The 19,788-nt window shown below is 46.1% G+C and overlaps 1 protein-coding gene across 1 annotated transcript in view; it reads right to left on the reverse strand.

Annotated features, from left to right (window-relative positions):
• The window catches only part of LOC128948614 (serine/threonine-protein kinase pim-1-like), a gene marked incomplete at its 3' end in the record, with an annotated part of 33,421 nt that extends 22,563 nt beyond the window's left edge, over window positions 1-10,858 (reverse strand). The window contains exon 1 of the mRNA XM_054293386.1: window positions 10,616-10,858. Within this exon, the coding sequence (XP_054149361.1) occupies window positions 10,616-10,858 (243 nt within the window). The remainder of the gene's footprint in view (window positions 1-10,615) is intronic.
• Window positions 10,859-19,788: the final 8,930 nt, after the last annotated feature.

Below are 19,788 nucleotides of genomic sequence, written 5' to 3' on the forward strand. Positions count from 1 at the left end.
ATCTATGGAAGTCTGCCTGAAGGTCCCTCAGGAGCCCCCATTGTCCAGGCTAAAGCTCTCTCAGCACCTCCTCCCTGACCTTGTGCTGCACCCCCTTGCCCAGCTCCCCTGTCCTTCTGTGCACTCGCTGCAGCCCCTCCATGACTCTCTGCTTCCCAGGGCCCACAGCTGCACACAGCACTCCAGCTGTGGCCGCAGCGCTGCCCAGCACAGGGCCACGCTCACTGCCCTGCTCCTGCTGCCCCACTGCTGCTGGCACAGCCACCGTGCCCTTGGCCTTCTTGGCCCCCTGGCCCCACGCTGCCTCATCTTCAGCTGCTCAAGGCCGCCAGCCCTGCGTCCTTTTGGGCCACGCAGCTCCCCGGCCACAAAGGTGCCCATTTCACTTCAGATCCAGCAGGCACCATTGCAAGGTGTACATCCTGGGTTTAGCATTACAAGAAAGCAGTCAAGGACTTGCAGCTTTGCTCCCATTCTGGGCTCCAATACAGTTTTCAAAGCAGACTACACAATAGAAAGTATCAACAGACAAAGTCAGCGTCTGGTTTTTGCCTCAGAAGAAGTATTCAGAACTAGTCACTTTGTTTCTTTTGCCACACTAGACAAGAATGGCCCCTCACAGCTTCATGGACAACACAGTCATCTCCTTGCAGCTTATCAAGGACCAAGAAACAGGCAGACTCAGAGCACCTATCTGCTCTGCTACTGGCTGCTCTGCCTGAAGAGGCAAAAGAGCAACCTGGCAACAAAGGCACCAAAATCCCTGACTTCAAGCAGCAACTCTACATCCCCAGTGTGTCTCTGAAATACTCCCAAGTAAGCACACCCAAGAAGTTTGTGGGGACAAAGTGCTGCAAAGAACTTGTGTGGTCAGATCAACATTTTTTGTGCCTGCAGCTACTTGGCCAGTTTGTGCAGGGGGACAGGTCTCTCTGCGCCACAGTGTCCCCTCTGTATCCAACAAGGCTGAGCACAGTGTCTTTGACATGCTCCCTGCTCTGGGAACAGGGAGCCTTCGTGCTTCAGGCTGGCCCCTATCAAAATGCCAGGAAGCTGGTGCCTAAACATGACAGACCAAAGCCCATTGTCCAGCTGTCACAGGCTGGGGGCAATCACTGGGTCCTGGCAGGACTCCAGCACTCAGCATCCTCAGCCCTGCTAGCAACAGTAAAGTGCTGGCTGGTCAGAAACTTGCAGCTCTGCCCTGCACTAAAGGCAGCAGCACACACAGCTGGCACTTACTGGCTCAGAATGTTCAGGCTGTGGTGTGAGCACTGATGGAGGCTGGTGCTCATCCACCTCATTTGCCTCCTCTTCGGCCTCCTCTCCATGAGCAGAGGGGGCCAGAGGAGAGACTGCTGTTGGTTCTGTGATCTCTGGACAGACAGCAGTGTGAGGGACAGAAAGTTACCTATAATTTATAAACTTATTTCTATTCAGCACTTTATTCTATTCAGCTCTATTTCTACAACCAGCTCTACTAAGGACAAATCAGAAACTTTGATAACAATGGGATTCTAAGTCACTGTGGCTAAATTTAAATGGGTTAATTCAACAGAATTGCCAGTAGTTCTGAATTAGACATTACGCCCTGGCTACTATCGAGAAGCAACATTCTCTCTGCAACATGAGCTTTTCATTCCTTGAAAGTTCTGAAATGGAAAATTAGGAAATAGCCAGAGATGCCTTTGTTATTGCTGCTGCAGACGTGGAAATGGATTTTCTTTCAGCCTTCCTAGCGGGCCCTCTACACTCTACTGCCACAGGCCAAGCTCACAGCTTGCTCTACAATTCTTAAGCACCAGGAACATGAAATGTTCCTTTCTCACTCACCTCAGGATCAGCACCTCTGAATACACGCTTCAGGTGACTTGTAGTGGGCAACGGAAAATGAACAAGTGCTGTGAGAAAACTGCCTGGGCTGCTGAATCTCACAGAAGAGAAGAAGTCAACCCAAACAGAGAGTATTTTTCTTGATCAACATCCCTCCACGTGACATAGTTCTTTCACACAGCCAGCAAGAGATCAGTACAATAATCTTGGTTGTGCCTACACTTCAGCCTGTTTAGCCAGTAAATGAATACAAATATGATCAAGAAAATGCAAATTGTTCTTTAACACTCAATGCTTCTATTCTGTTCTGTCCAACAGATAAAGCAGCTTTTGTTCTCTTGTCTTTCAGGTACTTTTTAAAAAAAAAAAAAGAAGTTGCATGCACTAATTCCCATTAAGTTGCTGAAAACAGTCACCCAGAAAAGCTTGCCCCAAACCCCCCTGAGCTGTGGCAGTTCTATTGTGAAACAGCACAGCAGCAGCTCCAGGCTCAGGAGCAGACACTCACTGCTTTGGTGTTTGCACTTCACTGCAAAGGGAATCACTCTTTTAGCACTCAGCCAAGGGTCAAAACGGACAGTCAAACCCTTTCATTACAAAATTTGGAATAAAAGAAGCTTTCCCTGAGTTCTGGAGAGAACTACAAAGTCTTTAGAAGGCCTTCTGAGAAGGCCTCCCAGTCTGCATTTTGTAAGTTGTCCTGCTTGTCGCAGCAAACTGAGGAAATGACAGACTCTGCTGCCACAGACTCTCCCGTGGAGGGAACAGAAGCCCTGCAGGTTCCCCTGCAAATGCTGCCCCTGTGGCTACAGACACCCCCTTTTTAGCTGAATGCCTTGACAGGAGCTTTACCAAACCAGTGGCATCCTAATGCTCTTTCTCTTTCAAAATCAGAAACTCAGCCACCAAGAAAGAACAGGAAGACATACAAAAGCCAGGTTAGGTTACACCCTAATCTAAACAGAGTTGAAACCTCTACTTACTTGCCAGGCTGGTAATGAAATAGGCAGAATAAACAGTGCCATACACAGTGCAAACTGCAGCAGTGAGTTGCTCAATCATTGTAGCACTGTTGTTCAAGTCTACTCCAACACTACAGAAACCAAGACTCCTGTCAGAGTGCAGCTACACGCTGACAAAGGCCACACTCAGGAAGATGCGCCTGATCTCAGCAAGCCCTAGGGCTGCTCTGGCACTGAGACCTTCCGTGAACCAAGGCAACCTTCTGATGTCACCATGAAAATACGGCAACCATGCCCTGATATCACAAAGTAAAGTATGACAAAGCAAAGCATCACAAAGCATGTTAGTCTGTGAATTTATGCAAAGCAATAACCAACCTTCCCTATAGCAAACACAAATGAGCCTGGGAAGTTCTTCTCTGTCACAAAGCAGCACAAACTCCCTTCATGGGCCAAACCCTGTTGTTCAGGGATCCAAGAGGAATACCAAGGGTGCCCCAAGCACCTACAGCCTGTACCCCAGCTGAGCACTCAGATGGGACACAAGCAAAGGAAACCAGACCAAGAAAATGGCCCACAGCATTACAGATGTGAGAAATGACTCTCACTTTTAACATTTTAAAGGTTTACTAAACCTTAACAAAGGACTGAATAAGGAAAAATTGCAGCATTGGGAGTCTCTGTGACTAGCAGCCATATGCTCATCTACAAAAAGGATGCTCTGCCTTTTATACCCTTAGCCCCTCCAAAAGTTTTGTCAGTCAAGTCTTTCTCTGCTGTCCATTGGCGGAGATTACTTTCTTGCATCCTGACTGGAGGTCAGGTGTTGGTGTGCTGCCTGCTGGTCACAAGCCAGCCCTCCACAAATGCTCTGACTACCAAGGCTGTTACAAGGGGGACGGGAAAGAGGACTATGGGAGGATATATTACAATACCATCACTGCACATTTGAACATCCACATAACATCTACTTCTTAATTGTCAGAGCCAACCATTGCATTACTTGTCTAGAATACACAGAACCAGGAGAGAAGCCACTGTTGGCATCACAGCTGAAATGCTTCCTAACAAATCTCCCCACATATTTGCACCTTTATTGGACATGCCCAGGGCTCTGGTGCCTGTACATCTCTGCCTTTCTTCCCCTTTGGCAGCAGTCGAACTGGCAGCATCTGCCCACCAGCAGCAGCTGCTCCAAGCTGGGAACGCCACTGGCGGTGCTGATTTCCAGAGGCTTCTGTGTGCCAGGGGAAGCCAAGGCAGGAGCGGGGAGCTGGGCAGGGCACGGTGCCCACTGCGCTGCGGGCTCCTTCTCCTGCCATAGCTGGGCACACCTGGCAACAAGGCATGACAACTTGTGGGCAAGCCAAGGGGTTTCTGGGGCTGCACTGCTCTGCACACACCCAGCACACCTGCAGCACAGAATTTTAACCCTCAAACAGGTAAACCAAAGGGAAACAGCTGGACAAGATTTCATTTTGACCATTCTTACCTGCTCAACAGAAGTCTTCAAAATGAATGTTACCAAGAAGAGCCTGATCCCTGCTGCCAGCTCAGGGTTAGAAGAGAGGCAATCCTTGATCCCAGCACTGGGTGTGTGGGGAATCACATCCCTAACACGTGCACACCCAGCAGTCTCACTTACTACTTTGTATCCATGGATCTAAGACATATTCAATACTTTGCTGAAACTCACAGGCTAAATATTCCCCCAAATTGTTTTATTAACTCATTGATACCTTTTGCCTTATTGATACTTAAAGCACTTCTGAGTGCTTTAATTATCTTACTGACATGAGTATAGGAGTGTCCTATAGGTCCCTGCTGGCCTTTGTCACAGGTTCAGGAGGAGACCCATGCACAAAATAACCCAGGACAAAACGGGGCTTGAAAAGAAAATTCATTCTATTTGTTGCAATAGCAAATAATACACAGCAACCACTGGATTCCTAAAAATCTGCTGAGCAGGAGAAGGAGGTGGAGCGTGGTGCTTGGCAGCAGGGGCAGGTAGGCAGTGCACTTTCAGGACATCCCCTGGATCAAAATGCTGTGCATCTCATCCTTCTCACCCTTCTAGCTCAGAACCAGGCCTTGTATCTCCTGCTCAGGAGTGGAATTTCCCAGGTATAGCATCGGCTCACACATGGCTGGCGTGTGAGATGAGGCCAATGAATCTAGGATTTAAAAGAACTGGAAGAGTTAAAATTTTAGCAAGATTTAGTTATGGGGAAAGAGTATAGGAAGAAGAGTAGAAATAATAAGGGATAGTTAATTTTTTGCAGGTAAGGTAGTTAAGGCTAGGGTAATATATCACTTGCCTGTCTTTACTATGTTTAAAGAAGCAGGATGGGATGCGGATTTCTTTGTGACAAAGAAGAGGACTGTAGCCTGCACCTGGGCCCCGAAATTTCAGCTTTAGCAAAGGGGTGCGAAAGTCTGCCAACATGTCATAAGGAAAGAGGTCAAATTGAGGAAGACGTCTTGGCCTTCATCAGAAGGAGACCATTCCCCACTTTGAAACCCACCAACCCATTTGAAGTGAAAGACTGCAGAAATGTGAAGGAACTTTGGACTCAATTATAATACATTTTAATTCAAAGGAGGGTAGGCAGTGTTATCTAATGAATATGCGTTAGGTTTTTTGGGAATTATATGAATGTGTAAGATATTTTAGATGAGTAGAGATGAGAGAGAGAGCCAGTGATTCTTCACACATGTCTTTAGAAGACAACTCCTCCTGTGCCTGGCTGTAATAAACATACCACCTTCTACCTTTAACTGTGGCGAGTTCTATTCCACACCTCATTTGGTGACCGCAGCAGGAATGCTTCTCTGCTCCAGTGAGAACAACTGGGCTCTGGATGTGTCTGGGTGCTGCCAGGACATTCCTTTCCTGGAGGCACCTCCGCTCTCGGCTGTTCCTCGTGGGGGACAGACAAGACTGCTGGGACTGAGGAGAAAGGGAACGTTTAACTCTGTATAAAGTAACCCGTAAGGCGTACACAGGGAAAGGGCTGTTCACAAGACACACAGAGATGTCCTGTGCACAACGTACACCTGTACCGTTTGAGTTTGGGTCTGGCTGCTGGCAGAAAGCATTTGCTGTGTCAATAAGGACCTGCTAGCAATTCTGGGGGTGAATTGAGCAAATCCTGTTTTATTGCTGCAATTTTTGCTGTGTGTTGTAATTGTGGTTGTGTTTTCAGTGTGTGAATGTTTGAGGAAGATGATGTGGGTGGATGCTGATGTGGTGGATGGTGTGTGTTGTGTTGAGAAAAGTGAGCACTCTGTTCCCTCATAAAGAGATACTCCTTTTCCCATGAGCCTGTGTGTGTGGACTTTCTAATTGCAGGGGTTGGTGCTCCCTGTGACACCTGGTGCTTGGGTATACAGGGGGGTTGAGTGGTTTTTCTCCCACACTGTGGTCATTTGGGACTGCACGGTTGTGTTTGGGGAGATTTTAGGATTTTGTTTGCAACAAGTGCAGCAATTTATGCAGAAAACTACAGTGTGGTGATTTATTATGTTGAACTATGGCAGTTCCTTTCTACCACCCCCTTCCCCAAGGGTTTAAAGTCTTCTGCCACGAGGTGGACGCTCTCTTTCCTCCCCTGGACATCCTCTTTCCTCCCTTGGACACTCCTTTTCTCTCCTGGAGCTGTTCTCCATTAAAGCTGTGGGATTTTGGTCCCGGGAAGAGAGAGCGCCTCTTGTCTTTTGCTTTTGTCCTTGTCAGTGTCACTGGGTCCACAGCTCGCCAAACTGATCCCCCACGAGATGAAAACTGACAAATGGTCCCATATACACAGATCAAAAATTGGCCACATTTTTGATGGACCGGGATGTTCGCCACACTTTTGGAATTCCCTATTCCCACACAGGTCAGGCAATTGTTGAAAGGATGCACCACTCTAAAACCCATTCTAGATCAACAAAAGGGGGAATGGCCGAAGCAATACCCCAGATGAGGTTGAGCAAAGCTTTAGACGTCTTTATGTTTTGAATAGCTCATTTGCAGGACCTAGTCCTCCAATTTTTAGGCACTTTTCAAACAGCACACAGGAAAAATTGAAAGAAAATCCTTCAGTTTTGATCAGAAACCTTCAGTTAGGACAAATTGAAGGACCATTTGCACTAATCGCTTGGGGCAAAGGGTATGCTTGTATTTGCACAGGTGCTGGACCTAAGTGGGTCCCCACGAAGGATGTGAAAGAGCACAGCGACAATTCCACCAGCAGGGAAATGAGCACGCAGACGTGAGCTGCACGGAGAAGCTACGGTTCATGCCAGACGTTCCCTGTTCAACCTGTGAAAGCTACAAATCTTGAGTTTGATGTTGATTTTTGGACTGTGAAAATGGTTTGTATCATAGAGCTCTTTCAGCAAAAGCGTGGTGTCCATTGTTTTCAAAAGAATTCTAAGATATCCAAATTTGTAAAAATTGAAGGTTAGTGCCCTATAGTTGGCCAGTCCCTGAACAAGTGCTAAAAGATTTGCTTGAGAACTGAAATAGATGGGGAAGCTTTTGCCAAAAAACAGCTGAACAGGAACACCGAGTTTGATCAAATGATATACTGGCGCTTGTTGGTTTTGCTTGCTTGCTTTTGCATGCATACATGCCTGTAGATCAACCAAAAATGAATGTTTGCCTTGCTTTAGCCAAGTCAGCAGGCTCAGACACCATGTGTTTGACCAATTTGAGCCCAGACAAATCCTTTGCAACCTGTTTGGTCGGTGTGCCTGTGCCAAGCAAGGAGTAGCCAATACCCAATCGTGACAAATATTGGTGTGAGGCTGCCAACAAGACCAATCCCATAACCAGCTGGCATCATTGGGCCCCTGATCCTCTTAAAGCACCTTCTGAACCTCAAGAATTGGAATTCCTGGTTCATTGGTGATGGAATTTTTTGCTGAGTTTCAGTACCAGGGAGATCCACAGTTAAATGTTACTCCCCATCATCCTGAGGACAGATACTCAAGTTTGGGGTGCAATTGTACTACCCCAGTGTCCCCTAAGGGTGAAACTGCTGACAGGTAGATGACCTAGATGAGTCCCCATGACAATGAGCAACAGAATATTGGCTCATTTATGGAGATAAAGCCTGGCAGGACATTCCCTCAGAAATTAAATGTGGCCCATGTAGCATCAGACAACTCACTGTGATAGCACCTAGTGTTAAGTAAGCCATCAAGAGAAAACACAGAGAAAAAAGATGTGCCCATCATTAAAAAGAAAACTGTAATAGCAATTTCAGACCCTAGGGCCCTGCAAAATGAGGTACATCAACTTGATTTCTCCATCAACTTGCCTCGGGCGAGGCATGAAACCACTATACCGATTGGGGTGTTGTCTGAAGAAAGAAGACAGTGCTACTTCCATTGCAATTAGTGACATGATGGCTGATGTTAGTGCTGTCAGACATGCAACTTTACAGAACAGAGCAGCAATTGATTTTCTTTTACAGGCACATGGACATGGTTGTGAGGAATTTGAAGGATTGTGTTGCATGAACCTTTCTGATCACTCTGAATCCATCCACAAAAGCATACAAAAGCTCAAAGATTTGACAGCTCCAATTAAGGAAGATGGTGGGTCATGGTTAGATGATTTGTTCCAAGGACAGAGCTTTGCACCTTGGCTAAGGGAACTTTGTAGAATAGGTCTCTGTAGCAGAATGAGGCCTTTGCCGGGGATGAGCCATTTGTCGGTAAGGGAAAATTCGGACACTCAATATGAGTGATAAGCAAGTTCCGTTTATTGAAGAGAGCATCAGACACTTATACAGCAAATAATAAGCTTATGAATATTCTGTAAGCCAAGCAAACTATTGGTTAAACTATACCATCAACTCTTCCTCATTCGTTTGGGCCTACATTCCCTATTTCCCATGTCTCTCTGTCTACTTGTTATCATACCCAGCTAGGCCCAAGGACACGCTATCTTGCAGGTGCAAAACTCAAACTAGCTGTGTTCGGTACTTTCTCAGCTCCTGGTTGGCTAACAAGCAAATGTCTACGTGACCTCTGTCATGTAGCCATTTCTCCAAAATTCCCCTGTTTTCTTGTTGCACAGGCAAGGTTTGATGGGTTAACTGCGTCATACTCTTTGCAATACAAGAATAGGCAATTCTAACAACTATTACATTACAAGCAGTGTTCTCCACTAGCAAGGTTTCTCTCTAACAAGGGATCTAAGCCAGGGAGACAAACCGAAAAGGCTATCACTATTTATAGGATATGCCATAAGACAGATACAAAAAGGATTCTATGCTGCTACAAGGCTCAAACAAAACTCAGGTGTGCCAATACAACCTACAAAAATAAGCTACAGGAGCAACATGTGCGCAGGTTTCATCTGCGTCGATTGTCTGGTAAGTTTGCTTTCCATTCTCAAACAGCAGATATACTTCAAACAGGAGTGGCTCTACTCACAAATGCTTCTGATTGTCTCTTCTAACTAGAGTTTCTCTGATGTTCACGACAACACCTTGCACAAAAGTCATAAAATAAATGCCTAGCATAAAAGCATAAATCTGTATAACATCACTTAAACTTAATAGCACTTAGACTTAAAATACTTAAACTTAAAATATTTAAACTTAACAGAACTTAACATCACTTAAACTTATCTTTACTTAAACTTAACAGAAATTAATCTCAACGAACTTTAACTTACCATGACTTAAGTTTAACAGACCTTAACCTTAACAAAACTTAGCCTTAACAGAACTTAAACTTAACAGATTTTCAAATCAACAGAACTTACATGTAAAATCACTTAAATTTAACAGAACTTAATTTTAACAGAAATCAACTGACTTTAAATTCTACATAACTTAAACTTAATATAATTTAAATGTAACAGAATCTAACTTCACTTAAACCTAATAACACCTAAATTTAACAGAAACTAAACTGAACAGCACTTAAACCTAACAGGACATAAACTTAACAAAACAACCTTAACAGTATTTAACATTTATTGGCACTAAATAGATAATTTAACTTAAACTATTAGCAACAGATAGAACCTACTATAGAAATAGAATAGAATGTAGAATTTACTATAACTTACATACAGGCCTGACTCTAAAATACTAAGCTAAAACAACTTCTTTCATGTGTTTGCTACAGCATTTTTACACTTGAATGCGCCTAAACATAAGGAGTTTGTCCAAGGTATAGCTGTGGAAAAATTCTTTTGAATTCAGTGCTTGCTTTTACATCTACTACATCCAAGCAAAGCTCAAAGAATACAAAAAGTACACTTATTACATCTTGCTTATACAATCGCTTTAACATGTCTTTAACATTTTTAAATTTTTCAAAATACAATTTCAGAGTTTGATATTCCACCGACTGAGTTATCTGGGCTTCTGATGTTAAAGTCTATGTTAATACAGGTGATTTTAAGGCAGCAATAATGGATGCTAAGCCAAATCGGCCGAAATTTGGCCCACGCATTCACTACTCATTCTATTTCACAGTCTCTGACAGGAAGAACAAAACTTAGGTGAGGAACGTCTTGATAGTAATGCTCCTTGGTGTCGCTTATTTATTATCACTGGTTTCTTAATTGCAGTAGGGATCTTTTCTTTTTTTGACAAGAGTCACATTTATTACGGCTGTTAGGTCTAAAACTGAAACTTCTGCCGGCCGCGGGGCGGAGGTGGGAAAGTAGTCACGCTTGGAAGGCCCTGGGATTGGGCCGCTGCTGCTCGTGTCGCTGTGGTGCAGTGGGTTAACGGAGTTGCTGCTGGACGCAGCACAGCATTTCGGCGGCGCGAGTCGCAGCCCCACGGCAGTGGGCCCCCCCCCACCGCGCTGCGCCCTCTTTGCGCCGTCGCCGCCGTCGCTTCAGGCTGCCAGCAGGGCACGGCGGCCCCCACCACGGGCTGTCCGCCTGCCGCTGAGTTCCGCACACCCAGCCTTTCTGGTGCGTACCGCACCGCACCGCGGGCACGGCACCACCTGCCTCGCTCGGGCTCTGTGGCTGTTCGTATTGCTGCTCGCTGAGCGCCGGCTGGCCGCACCAAGTTTTGCGCCCCGGAGACACTGTCCATGGCGGCGCCGGCTGAGCTGCGCAGCTATACTTGGAGTCTGTTAAGGTACAGTTTGTTTAGGTTGCCAAGTCGAAACTAAGGCCCCTGCTGGCTGCGGGGCGGAGGGAGAAGCGCTCGCACTGGAAAAGCGCTCTGGTCTTGCGCCGCTTGTGTCGGAGCGGGTGAACCCCCTGCGCTGGGCTCCTTGTTTCGCGAGACTCGCCGGCAGGCTGACTCACTGCATTCGCCGCACCCAGCACTGCACCCATGGCGGCGCGGGTCGCTCCCCCAGTGGCGGCTCTGCTTCCCCTGCGGCTGCCGCCGCTACCGCCGCTGCAGCGCAGCATCTCAGGTGAGCTGCCCGCCGTGGCTGCTCCCCATGGCACAGCGCCCATGGCGAGTTCGGAGTGGCACAGCTCCACAGGTGCCCCGAGCCGTGGCTGCTGCCGCCATCACAGCAGGGTCGCTGACCCACTGTGCATATACTTGCAGTGCCAGCACCATAACGCACGTTTTTGCAAGTGTATATGCAGCAATCTCTGGAATTCTCTTCCCAAGTCAACAGTCTATAGTCCTCGCTTTTCTAAAAAGCAAATCTATACCCTGTAATCCTCGTTTCTCTAAAAAGCATCTAAAAAGGTGATTAGCCTCTTGCCTTTCCATTACCTTCTAACCTGATAGTCAGCGCTGCTGCAACCCTTTGCAAAACGTTGACGGCATTCAATCAGCTGGACTTTCCTGTGAGGTCGCCAGGCATTCAGTCAGCTGGACTCTCCTGTGAGGTTGCCAGGGCACTGAAGCCCACCCTTTTGCCTTTTTCCAGGACTCCTCTGTATGGTCGCCTAAGGCAGGGCCCGCGTTTTGTGCCTCCCGGGCTGCGTCGGGACTGACACCCAAATACTGTACCGACCGTGGCTCGCAGGCCCAAATCTTCTGTAAAGTCCGTAGGGTCTGTAGGGTCTGTAGAGTCCGTAGGGTCACTGTTCAGGCACCATTTGTTGCAGAATGAGGCCTTTGTCGGGGATGGGCCATTTGTTGGTGAGGGGAGACTCGGACACTCAATATGAGTGATAAGCAAGTTCCGTTTATTGAAGAGAGCATCAGACACTTATACAGCAAATAATAAGCTTATGAATATTCTGTAAGTCAAGCGATCTATTGGTTAAACTGTACCATCAACTCTTCCTCATTCGTTTGGGCCTACATTCCCTATTTCCCACGTCTGTCTGTCTACTTGTTATCATACCCAGCTAGGCCCAAGGACACGCTATCTTGCAGGTGCAAAAACTCAAACTAGCTGTGTTTGGTACTTTCCCAGCTCCTGGTCGGCTAACAAGCGAATGTCTACGTGACCTCTGTCCTGTAGCCATTTCTCCACACTTACCAGTGAGCATTTTCAGTTCTGTCACTCATGTTTAGAGCAAGTTTTCTGTGACTCACTGCACCAGGTCGGTCCAAAGAAGAGCATTAGGAAGCATCCAGCTGTATTTTCTCTTCTTTCTTCTGTGTACATGCTGCTTTTTTGAGCACTCTGGCTTTCTGAGCTCCCTCACATGTCTTGATTGTTTTCTGGATAACCAGAGGGATATCAGGATTAAATCCTGTCTCAGCTCTGAGGTCTGGCTTTTGAAGAGCCCCAGTCATCCTCTCCTACTCATCTCATCCTGGTCTTGGTGGAAATATTATGCCTTCATGGGATTGTTGTTCAGCTTTGGGGCATTCTGGCACTGCTGTTCAGTGGAAGATTTTGAGACTTTGAAAGGTTTCCTGGTGTGGCAATTACAATCCTCAATCCTAATGCTTGATGGCGGTTGCAGTTGCCTCAGTTGTGAAACCTCCTGAAAAACATTGTTCTTTCTTTTCTACTTGACTTTTCCTTGACTGTTTCCATCAACAGATTAGGAGGTTTGGGGATATCTTTTCAAAGGGAATTTCAATTAATCTCCTATCTGACATTTCAAAGGGGAACAGTGGTTTGGTTTTTTTTAACCAGCATCTGCTTACCATCCAATTAGCTAACTGCCTTTAATTAACCATAATACATTCCAGGAGAGCAAAATAACAAGGGAACAAAATCAAGTGGTGACGACTCTGTGACTGAACCTGGGCTTCCCCTTTCTCAGGTGCAGGATTCTGGGTAACCCTTTGCTGGCCACTTTGAGCTCTGCCATGCAGTGCCTTGGGTTTCTGGGGAGGGAAAAGCATCCAGTCCCTCACCTCCAGGTTCACATCTGCAAATCCAGAGGCCAGTGGATATTTCTGTCCATGGGATTTGCACACTGGATGCCCCATAGGAATCTGGTTGTGAGCTTTCCTCAAAAACATGGTGAGATGAGGTGTGCAGGACTCATTTCTTCAGAAGGGCAGGAGAGACCTCTGAAGGCCTCCTCTAAAGGGCCTCCTTACCCAGCAGTCTGACACAGATTTGCTTCTGAAGAGCTTTGTAATTTGTCCTTATTATGTTCTATGTGTGATTTAATGAAAGCCTTTTTCTCTACTGTAATTGAGCTCTTAATCTCATCTGAAAAGCAGAGCACAACCTCTTCAGAGATGGTGTTTGAGTAACAGCCTCTTTGTGTTTCCTCTGCTGTGGTGCTGCTCATGGAGCTGCTCACTCCTGATTTAAGAACAGAAAATAAACAAATTTCTTTGAGTCAAAAATACATCAGTGATGGCACATAGAGTAGGTTTGAATAAAAAACTCTTTTTCTATTGGGCAAGAGATCTTCCAAGCAGGATCTTCCCTGGTTCTGCAAAGAATATGAAGGAGTGAGTTTTCCTTAGTGAGCCCCTGAGGCTTCATGCAGGTGATGCTCAGAAAATGGCACATGGGCATGGCAGCTGTCAGCAAAACAATTGGCTCTGGGCAGGTAAAAGTTGGCAAGAGATAAGAGTGGAAAGTCAAAACAACAGGATGCTGAAAAACTTGTAAGAGGAATAACGACTTCAGTGAAAATCCGTCATCTTAAAGCTTCAAAACACATTTTTACAAAAATCCACAAAGGTGTCCTGATTTTGATCAGTCTGATCTTCCTAAATAGCATTTTACAATCAGAATTAGGAGTTGAGAGACACTAAAGAAGGCTCAGCAGAGGATTTTTCATTGTGACCTTCGTATATCTTTTTTACTGTGCTGTAGTTTGGAAGGAGGCCCCAAGCTCCAGCTGCAGCCTGGGGAGATCCTGTTGACCTAAACACTCCCCAAAGCTGCTGTGGGGCTGACCCAGAACCAGAATCTGTATGGAACTGGGTAAAATACTTCCCACTAGAAAACACTTGCAGCTTGATGGTGATCCACCATTCCCAGTTCAGACCACAGGCAGTGCCAGTAGTCACCAGTTTGCTGCCTGCTCTGTGCAGAGCTGGTGGCTGTGAGTGGCAAAGCTGTGGGGTGAACAGGCTGGTGGCTTTTTGGGGCACACCGAGCCTTCCATATCTACTGCTTTGTCCCCATTAGAGAGTGGATTTTCCTAGAGAAATACCTGGAGAGTGGGAAGGATGAAGAGCAAATCATTCCCTGCCAGTGGATGCTGTGCTTGTTGCAAACACAAGTTACATCTGGTAGGAGTCCTTGCTGTCAACCCTCAGGGATTCCAGGCTGAGATCAACTCAGCTCTGTCATTTGCCAGGGGAGTGAGCATCAGACTCCACCACACCTCCAGAGCTGGGGACGAGTGGGTTGAACCACATCCAGAGCCAGGATGAGGAATGGGCTGTGTTTTGTCTTGCCATGCACAGCAGATATCCTAATTTAAAGCTGTGCTGCCTTCCCAGATTCTGCTTCTTCCTCTGAGAAGACCCATCCATTTTGATCCTGTTCCTTTCCACCCATCCCTCTAAAGATCCCCATTCCTGGAGTAATTGGCACTATTGGATCAACTTTTGATGTGACGAGCAGTGGATTTTTGTAGTCAACATGCCAATTTAAAGTGCCACAAATAAAAGATCAATTACTTCTTTCCTGGAGAAGAAATTAAGATAAAATCTTTCAATGTAATGGGCTGAGTGTACAAAGCTAAAGAGGTAGAAGATTTAAATGAGACTGTCTCCTGAGAGGATGTGTTTTTAATGTAAAAGTAACAAAGACAACCCAAACAGTGAGAGAGCATCACTTGAGCTGCACCTCTGTCAGTAAGGGATGGATCCCTCCTGCTCTTTCTCCTGCCTGGGGCACCTGTGTGGGGTTGGTTGTCCCTGTCATTTACCTTTTGATTGCACAACCATTTCTTAGAAAACAGTTGGCTCTTCAGACTCTCCTGGGCATTCAAGTGAGTCCAGGAGATGTGGGGGTGAGCTGATAAGTGGGTTTGGATGGTCCTGGCTGTTAGGTGTTGCTATGTTTCCTGATGCTGGTCTCCAAAGCAATCCCTGGAACGCTGCTTTTGTGGAAGGCAGAACAGCTCTGTGCTTGAAATTACCTGTTCTGGGGAAATGCAATGAATTTTCTGCTAGGAACTGCATGTAAGCAGAGATGGAGCCTGAATTAGGGATCTGCCCTTGTGGGGATCCCTTACACTGACACAAAGCTCTCTGTGCCTCTCCAGAGGGCTGTCACCCTACAGAAACATGTCACTTCAGGGCAGGGAGGGGGATTTGACATCACAAAACATCGAGGGAAAAACATCGAGGCAAATTCTACTTTTCTGGTCAGGAAAACCAGGGTGTGTGCCTGCTGTGTTCCACGAGCAGCAAATCAATTGCTGAGGTATTTCTGCTGGGAGATTTGTGCTTTATGAAATTCCTGCCAGTGGCAGAGGGCTGGGGAGCTGGAAACGATAGCGCTGTCTTCCTCCCCTCGGCTGCTTTAATTGTTTGTAATGATTTAATAAGCAGCACTATTCTTCCATGCAGCAAACACAGGTGGCATTTTATTACCTTTATTAGGGCCCCTGTTTGGAATTTCTTTGCTGTATTTCCTTCTTTGCAAGCTTGGTCCAAAACTTGGAGAGGTCAGTGTAAGAACTGGACTTTGTGCTGTCAATATTCTGAGTGTTGAGCCAGCACCGAATCCATGCAATTTTATGGGAAAGAAATAATAAGGACAAATGACATGATTTAAACAAGGAAATGCTCTTGGCTTTGGCATTTTATGTGCACACCAGGAGTGAAAGAGCAAAGCAGGTACAAGCTCCCAGTACTTGCAGAAGAATAAATGGAAATAACTTCCTCTTTAGGCTGGGAATCAGGAGAAAATTTATACTCATCAGAAGGGTGTGTAAGTGGAGCAGCTGCCTAGTGACAGCAGACAGATGGAGAAGGGAAACCCCAAATTAAAGACTTTTAATGTGGAGTTTTTTGGATGTTGGGGTCTTTAGAAGCAGATTTTGAGAGTCCCATGGGCAATGGAGGTGACTTCCCAGGGGAGCATCCCTGTCCCATGCCTGGGATCTGCTGCCCTGGTCCCACAGAGTGATTTGGGTTGTACCTGATGGCTCAGCAGAGCTTGGGGAAATGCCTCAGTGTTGGTTGGATTTGAATGGCATTTGGGTCAAATCGAGTTTCTCCTCTGAGGGATGGAGTCTTGAACTCTCACAGGTTTTGCTTGAGTATTTTTTAATCTGTCCCCCACCCCAAAACCCCCCAGCAGATCCCCTGCTCCTGCCACTCTGTGTCTCCCACAGCTGAGATCCTCAGAGCTTTTCCCTTACACTAAAAGAACTGGAAATCGGCTGGGTTTTGTTGCCTCTTGGCAACAAAATTGTCTCCTATTGTGCAGCTCAGGGAGAAAAAAACCTCTTCCTCCCTTCAGTCTGCTGCAACAGTGTTTTGTTCCTCTTTGTGAAGAACCAGGAAGAAACACTTCTTTTTAAGATGAGGGAGCCCAATTCAATTCCCTTATCATTTTGAGCAAAATAACCCAGTTATTTATGTTGAAAGTCACTCCAAAATTTTGAAGAGATCTTTTTAGAAAATATTTCTCTGGGTGACTGATTATGAGTGGGTATGGGAAGAATCTCTTTGCATTGAACCACTCAAAGCAGTAATTTCTTCCCAAAGAGTAGATGTAATTACATTTTTTGGGTGCAAAAATAAGTAGTAGTGGACCAAAGGAGCTTCAAGCTGATCTCTGTTTGCTGCCAATGACTGAATTAAATGCACAGGGTTCCTATCAGCTCTGCCAGACAAAACGTTGTATTTGGGTTATTGGGGGTTTTGTCAGAAATCTTTGTAGCATGAATAGTTCATGGACTTATCTCTGCTGGCTTCAGCCATTCCTGCTGTCCATCATATCTTGCTATTATAAGGCAGCTCTTTTCATATGTTGTCTTAATTCAGATATCTGAGCCTTTTTCTACTTCTAGTCCCACTTTTCAGTAGGACAAACATTTTCACATTATCTGTGAGTGTATTCAGTGGTGGCCACACAAGTGAAGGCAAGGAGCTGGCAGGTGATAATTTATGAAACTTTCTATAATGGGAAAAAACTCAGCATTCAATTTCCATCTCCTTAGAAATCTCTATTTCTTTTCTTGTCTCTTGTGCTCTTTGTGGCTGGTCTGAGTTTAGTGCTTGGAAATGCAATTATATGGATTCCAATTCTTTTGAGAGAGACTAATCTTGTACACAAAGCCAAATAAATTTAACTTTTCAGTATTAAAGCAGTTTGACATCCAGGTTGGGGACCTAGCAGTGGTTAGTGCCTGGCCAGCCTCAGAACACAGAGTTTGTCTGATTTAGGTGAAATTTCATTCATTGGAGACAAAGTAAAATTGCCTCTTATTTGCTCAGCACTAAAAATCCATCTGAAGCTGATTGCCAAGTGATGGGATTAACTCCTGCAATGGCACCATGAAATGAGAGATGGAGAGAAGAATATTAAAAAATGGCATTTCCAACCATGTGCAGGCCCTGATGTCCTGCTGTTGGCTTGGTGCTGTCAAAGGGGCTGATTTTGATGGTTTTAGAGGCACTAACCTGGGCAGTGAAATGCACCTCAGGCAGCAATTGCTTCTCTGGTGTCTGCAAGTGCCTTTATCTCCCTTCGTGCTCCTCAGAACTGAAATCCTGCACAGACCGAGTGAATCTGAGGCTTTGGGAAGGCCCAGTGGTGACAGATTTTGGTGAGATTTGAGTCAGGAGGTGGAAGCAGCAGCTGAAGGGGCTGTAATCTTCATCCTTGGGCTCTCCTGCAGGCTGATGCGGTGTGAAGGAGGCAGGGATTCTGTAAAGCAGCTTCTGTAGCTCCTGGGGGGAAAAAACCCAAGTGGTAAGTTCTTTAATTTGTTAGAGTTTCAGGCTGTGCTGCACCTCAGGGCCAGGCTCTGCTTCTCTCTGCTCCAGCTGGTGCTTCCCAGCTGTCCTCTGTGGTTTTTATTTATTTGCAAACCACCTCCCTGACCAGCTTCCACTTTGCTTTAAAAAATTCAGCACCACGTTTGTGGCTGAAGAGGTCCCAGAGTTGGGGAGAATGGTTTGAGATGCAATTTGCATCACAGAGTTGTTACAGCAGGGAAATTGTCCCATCCCTCCTGTGCCTGGAGCTGCTAATCTTGTTCTGAACATTGAAAACCTCTTCAGCTTCTCTCATTATACTTAAATTTGATTACTGCTTTGATTTCACACCTCTTTCATGCAGGCTTTTCCTCTCTCCTTGGCTGGAATTCTCTGAAAAGATAAATTTTATCAAGCCTTGGGACAGTTCCCGTCATCTATCTCTGCTCCTAATGCTGCTTTTAATTATCTTGGGAACCTGAGCATGAGGGAAACTGGGAGGAGTTTAGTGAGAAGAAAAGGAAGGCACAGAGGCCAAAGTGTAAATGCAGAGTCTGGGTCACCAGAGTCTGCAGTGTTGTGGGGATCTGGGCCATGCAAACTGCTGTTTTTCTCTGTGAATGGCTGATTCCTTCTGTATCTCCTCCTGAAATTCCTGTGCACCAGGGCTGGTGCTGGAACTGCAGCCACACAAACTCCCCATGGAGCTGTGTGGGACACAGTGGGAATCATTTATTTGCTGTTTTTGGTGAAAAGTTGTGACATGAACCTCAGTGTCAGGGAGGAGACACGTTAATGCTGCTGCTGTCAGACAGTGCCCACACACTGTGTCTGGAGACAGCTCAGGAGAAGATGAAGAAAAACCAGGATTAAATCCCATGTGCCACTGAACTCTATCAGAGATAAACTGCTTGGAGTGAAGTCTGTGAAGTGACTGGGGAGAGCTGGATGAAAGGGACAGCTCTGAGAAGTGTGTGGTACGTCAGTGATGTCCTAACACTCATCTTTGCACAGAGATGAAAAAGTATCAGTTTGCATGGCGTGAATGTCTGGTGTGGAAATTGTGTGTTGCACAAGCTGTGCTGAGCTCATCTGGCTCTGAAATATCATCTCTGCACCTTAGCCAGGAACAGCAGCAGAGTTCTGAACAGATTAATAAAAATCAGCCATAACCCAGAAGCAAACCTTGGCAATACACATCTGTGGCAGGTGAGGAGACCAAAAGCTTTCATTATTGTTTAATAAAAAAATCCTCTCTCTTGGCATTAAAATGCTTTAGTTTCAGCTCTGCCCCGGACTATCAATGTCAAGTGTTTCTCTGGCTGTTGGGGGTAGGTTCTCCCCCATAGCTCTCTGCAGGTTGGTGCTAATTAAAGATGTTCTGTCAGGTTCAGATGTTTTGGTGCCTGACCAGGGAGTGCAGAAAAGGGATTACAAGTGCTGACATTTACTGTACTAGAAAGTCCAAGGGATAAATTTGTGCCAATTAACACCTTTAACTAGGAGGATCAATTCCTGTTGTGCTTGTACCAGAGTCTGGGCACAGACGGGGTTTCCAAGGGAAATCTTGGTCCATGTAGGGCTGGGGCTCCCTCCAGGCTGGTCCAGCCCATCAGGGTGCTCAGGAACAGGGGTTCCCACAGCCCAGCGCATCCTCCTTAGCCCTGGGGCTCCCAAGGGCAGAGCCATGGCTGAGGCTCTGCAGGAGCAGGCAGGCTCAGCCCTGCTCCAACATGGGA

This window comes from Melozone crissalis, unplaced genomic scaffold (assembly GCF_028551555.1).
Source record: "Melozone crissalis strain CALT ecotype California unplaced genomic scaffold, PUWL_Pcris_2 ptg000139l_1, whole genome shotgun sequence".
In the NCBI taxonomy this organism is placed as follows: domain Eukaryota; kingdom Metazoa; phylum Chordata; class Aves; order Passeriformes; family Passerellidae; genus Melozone; species Melozone crissalis.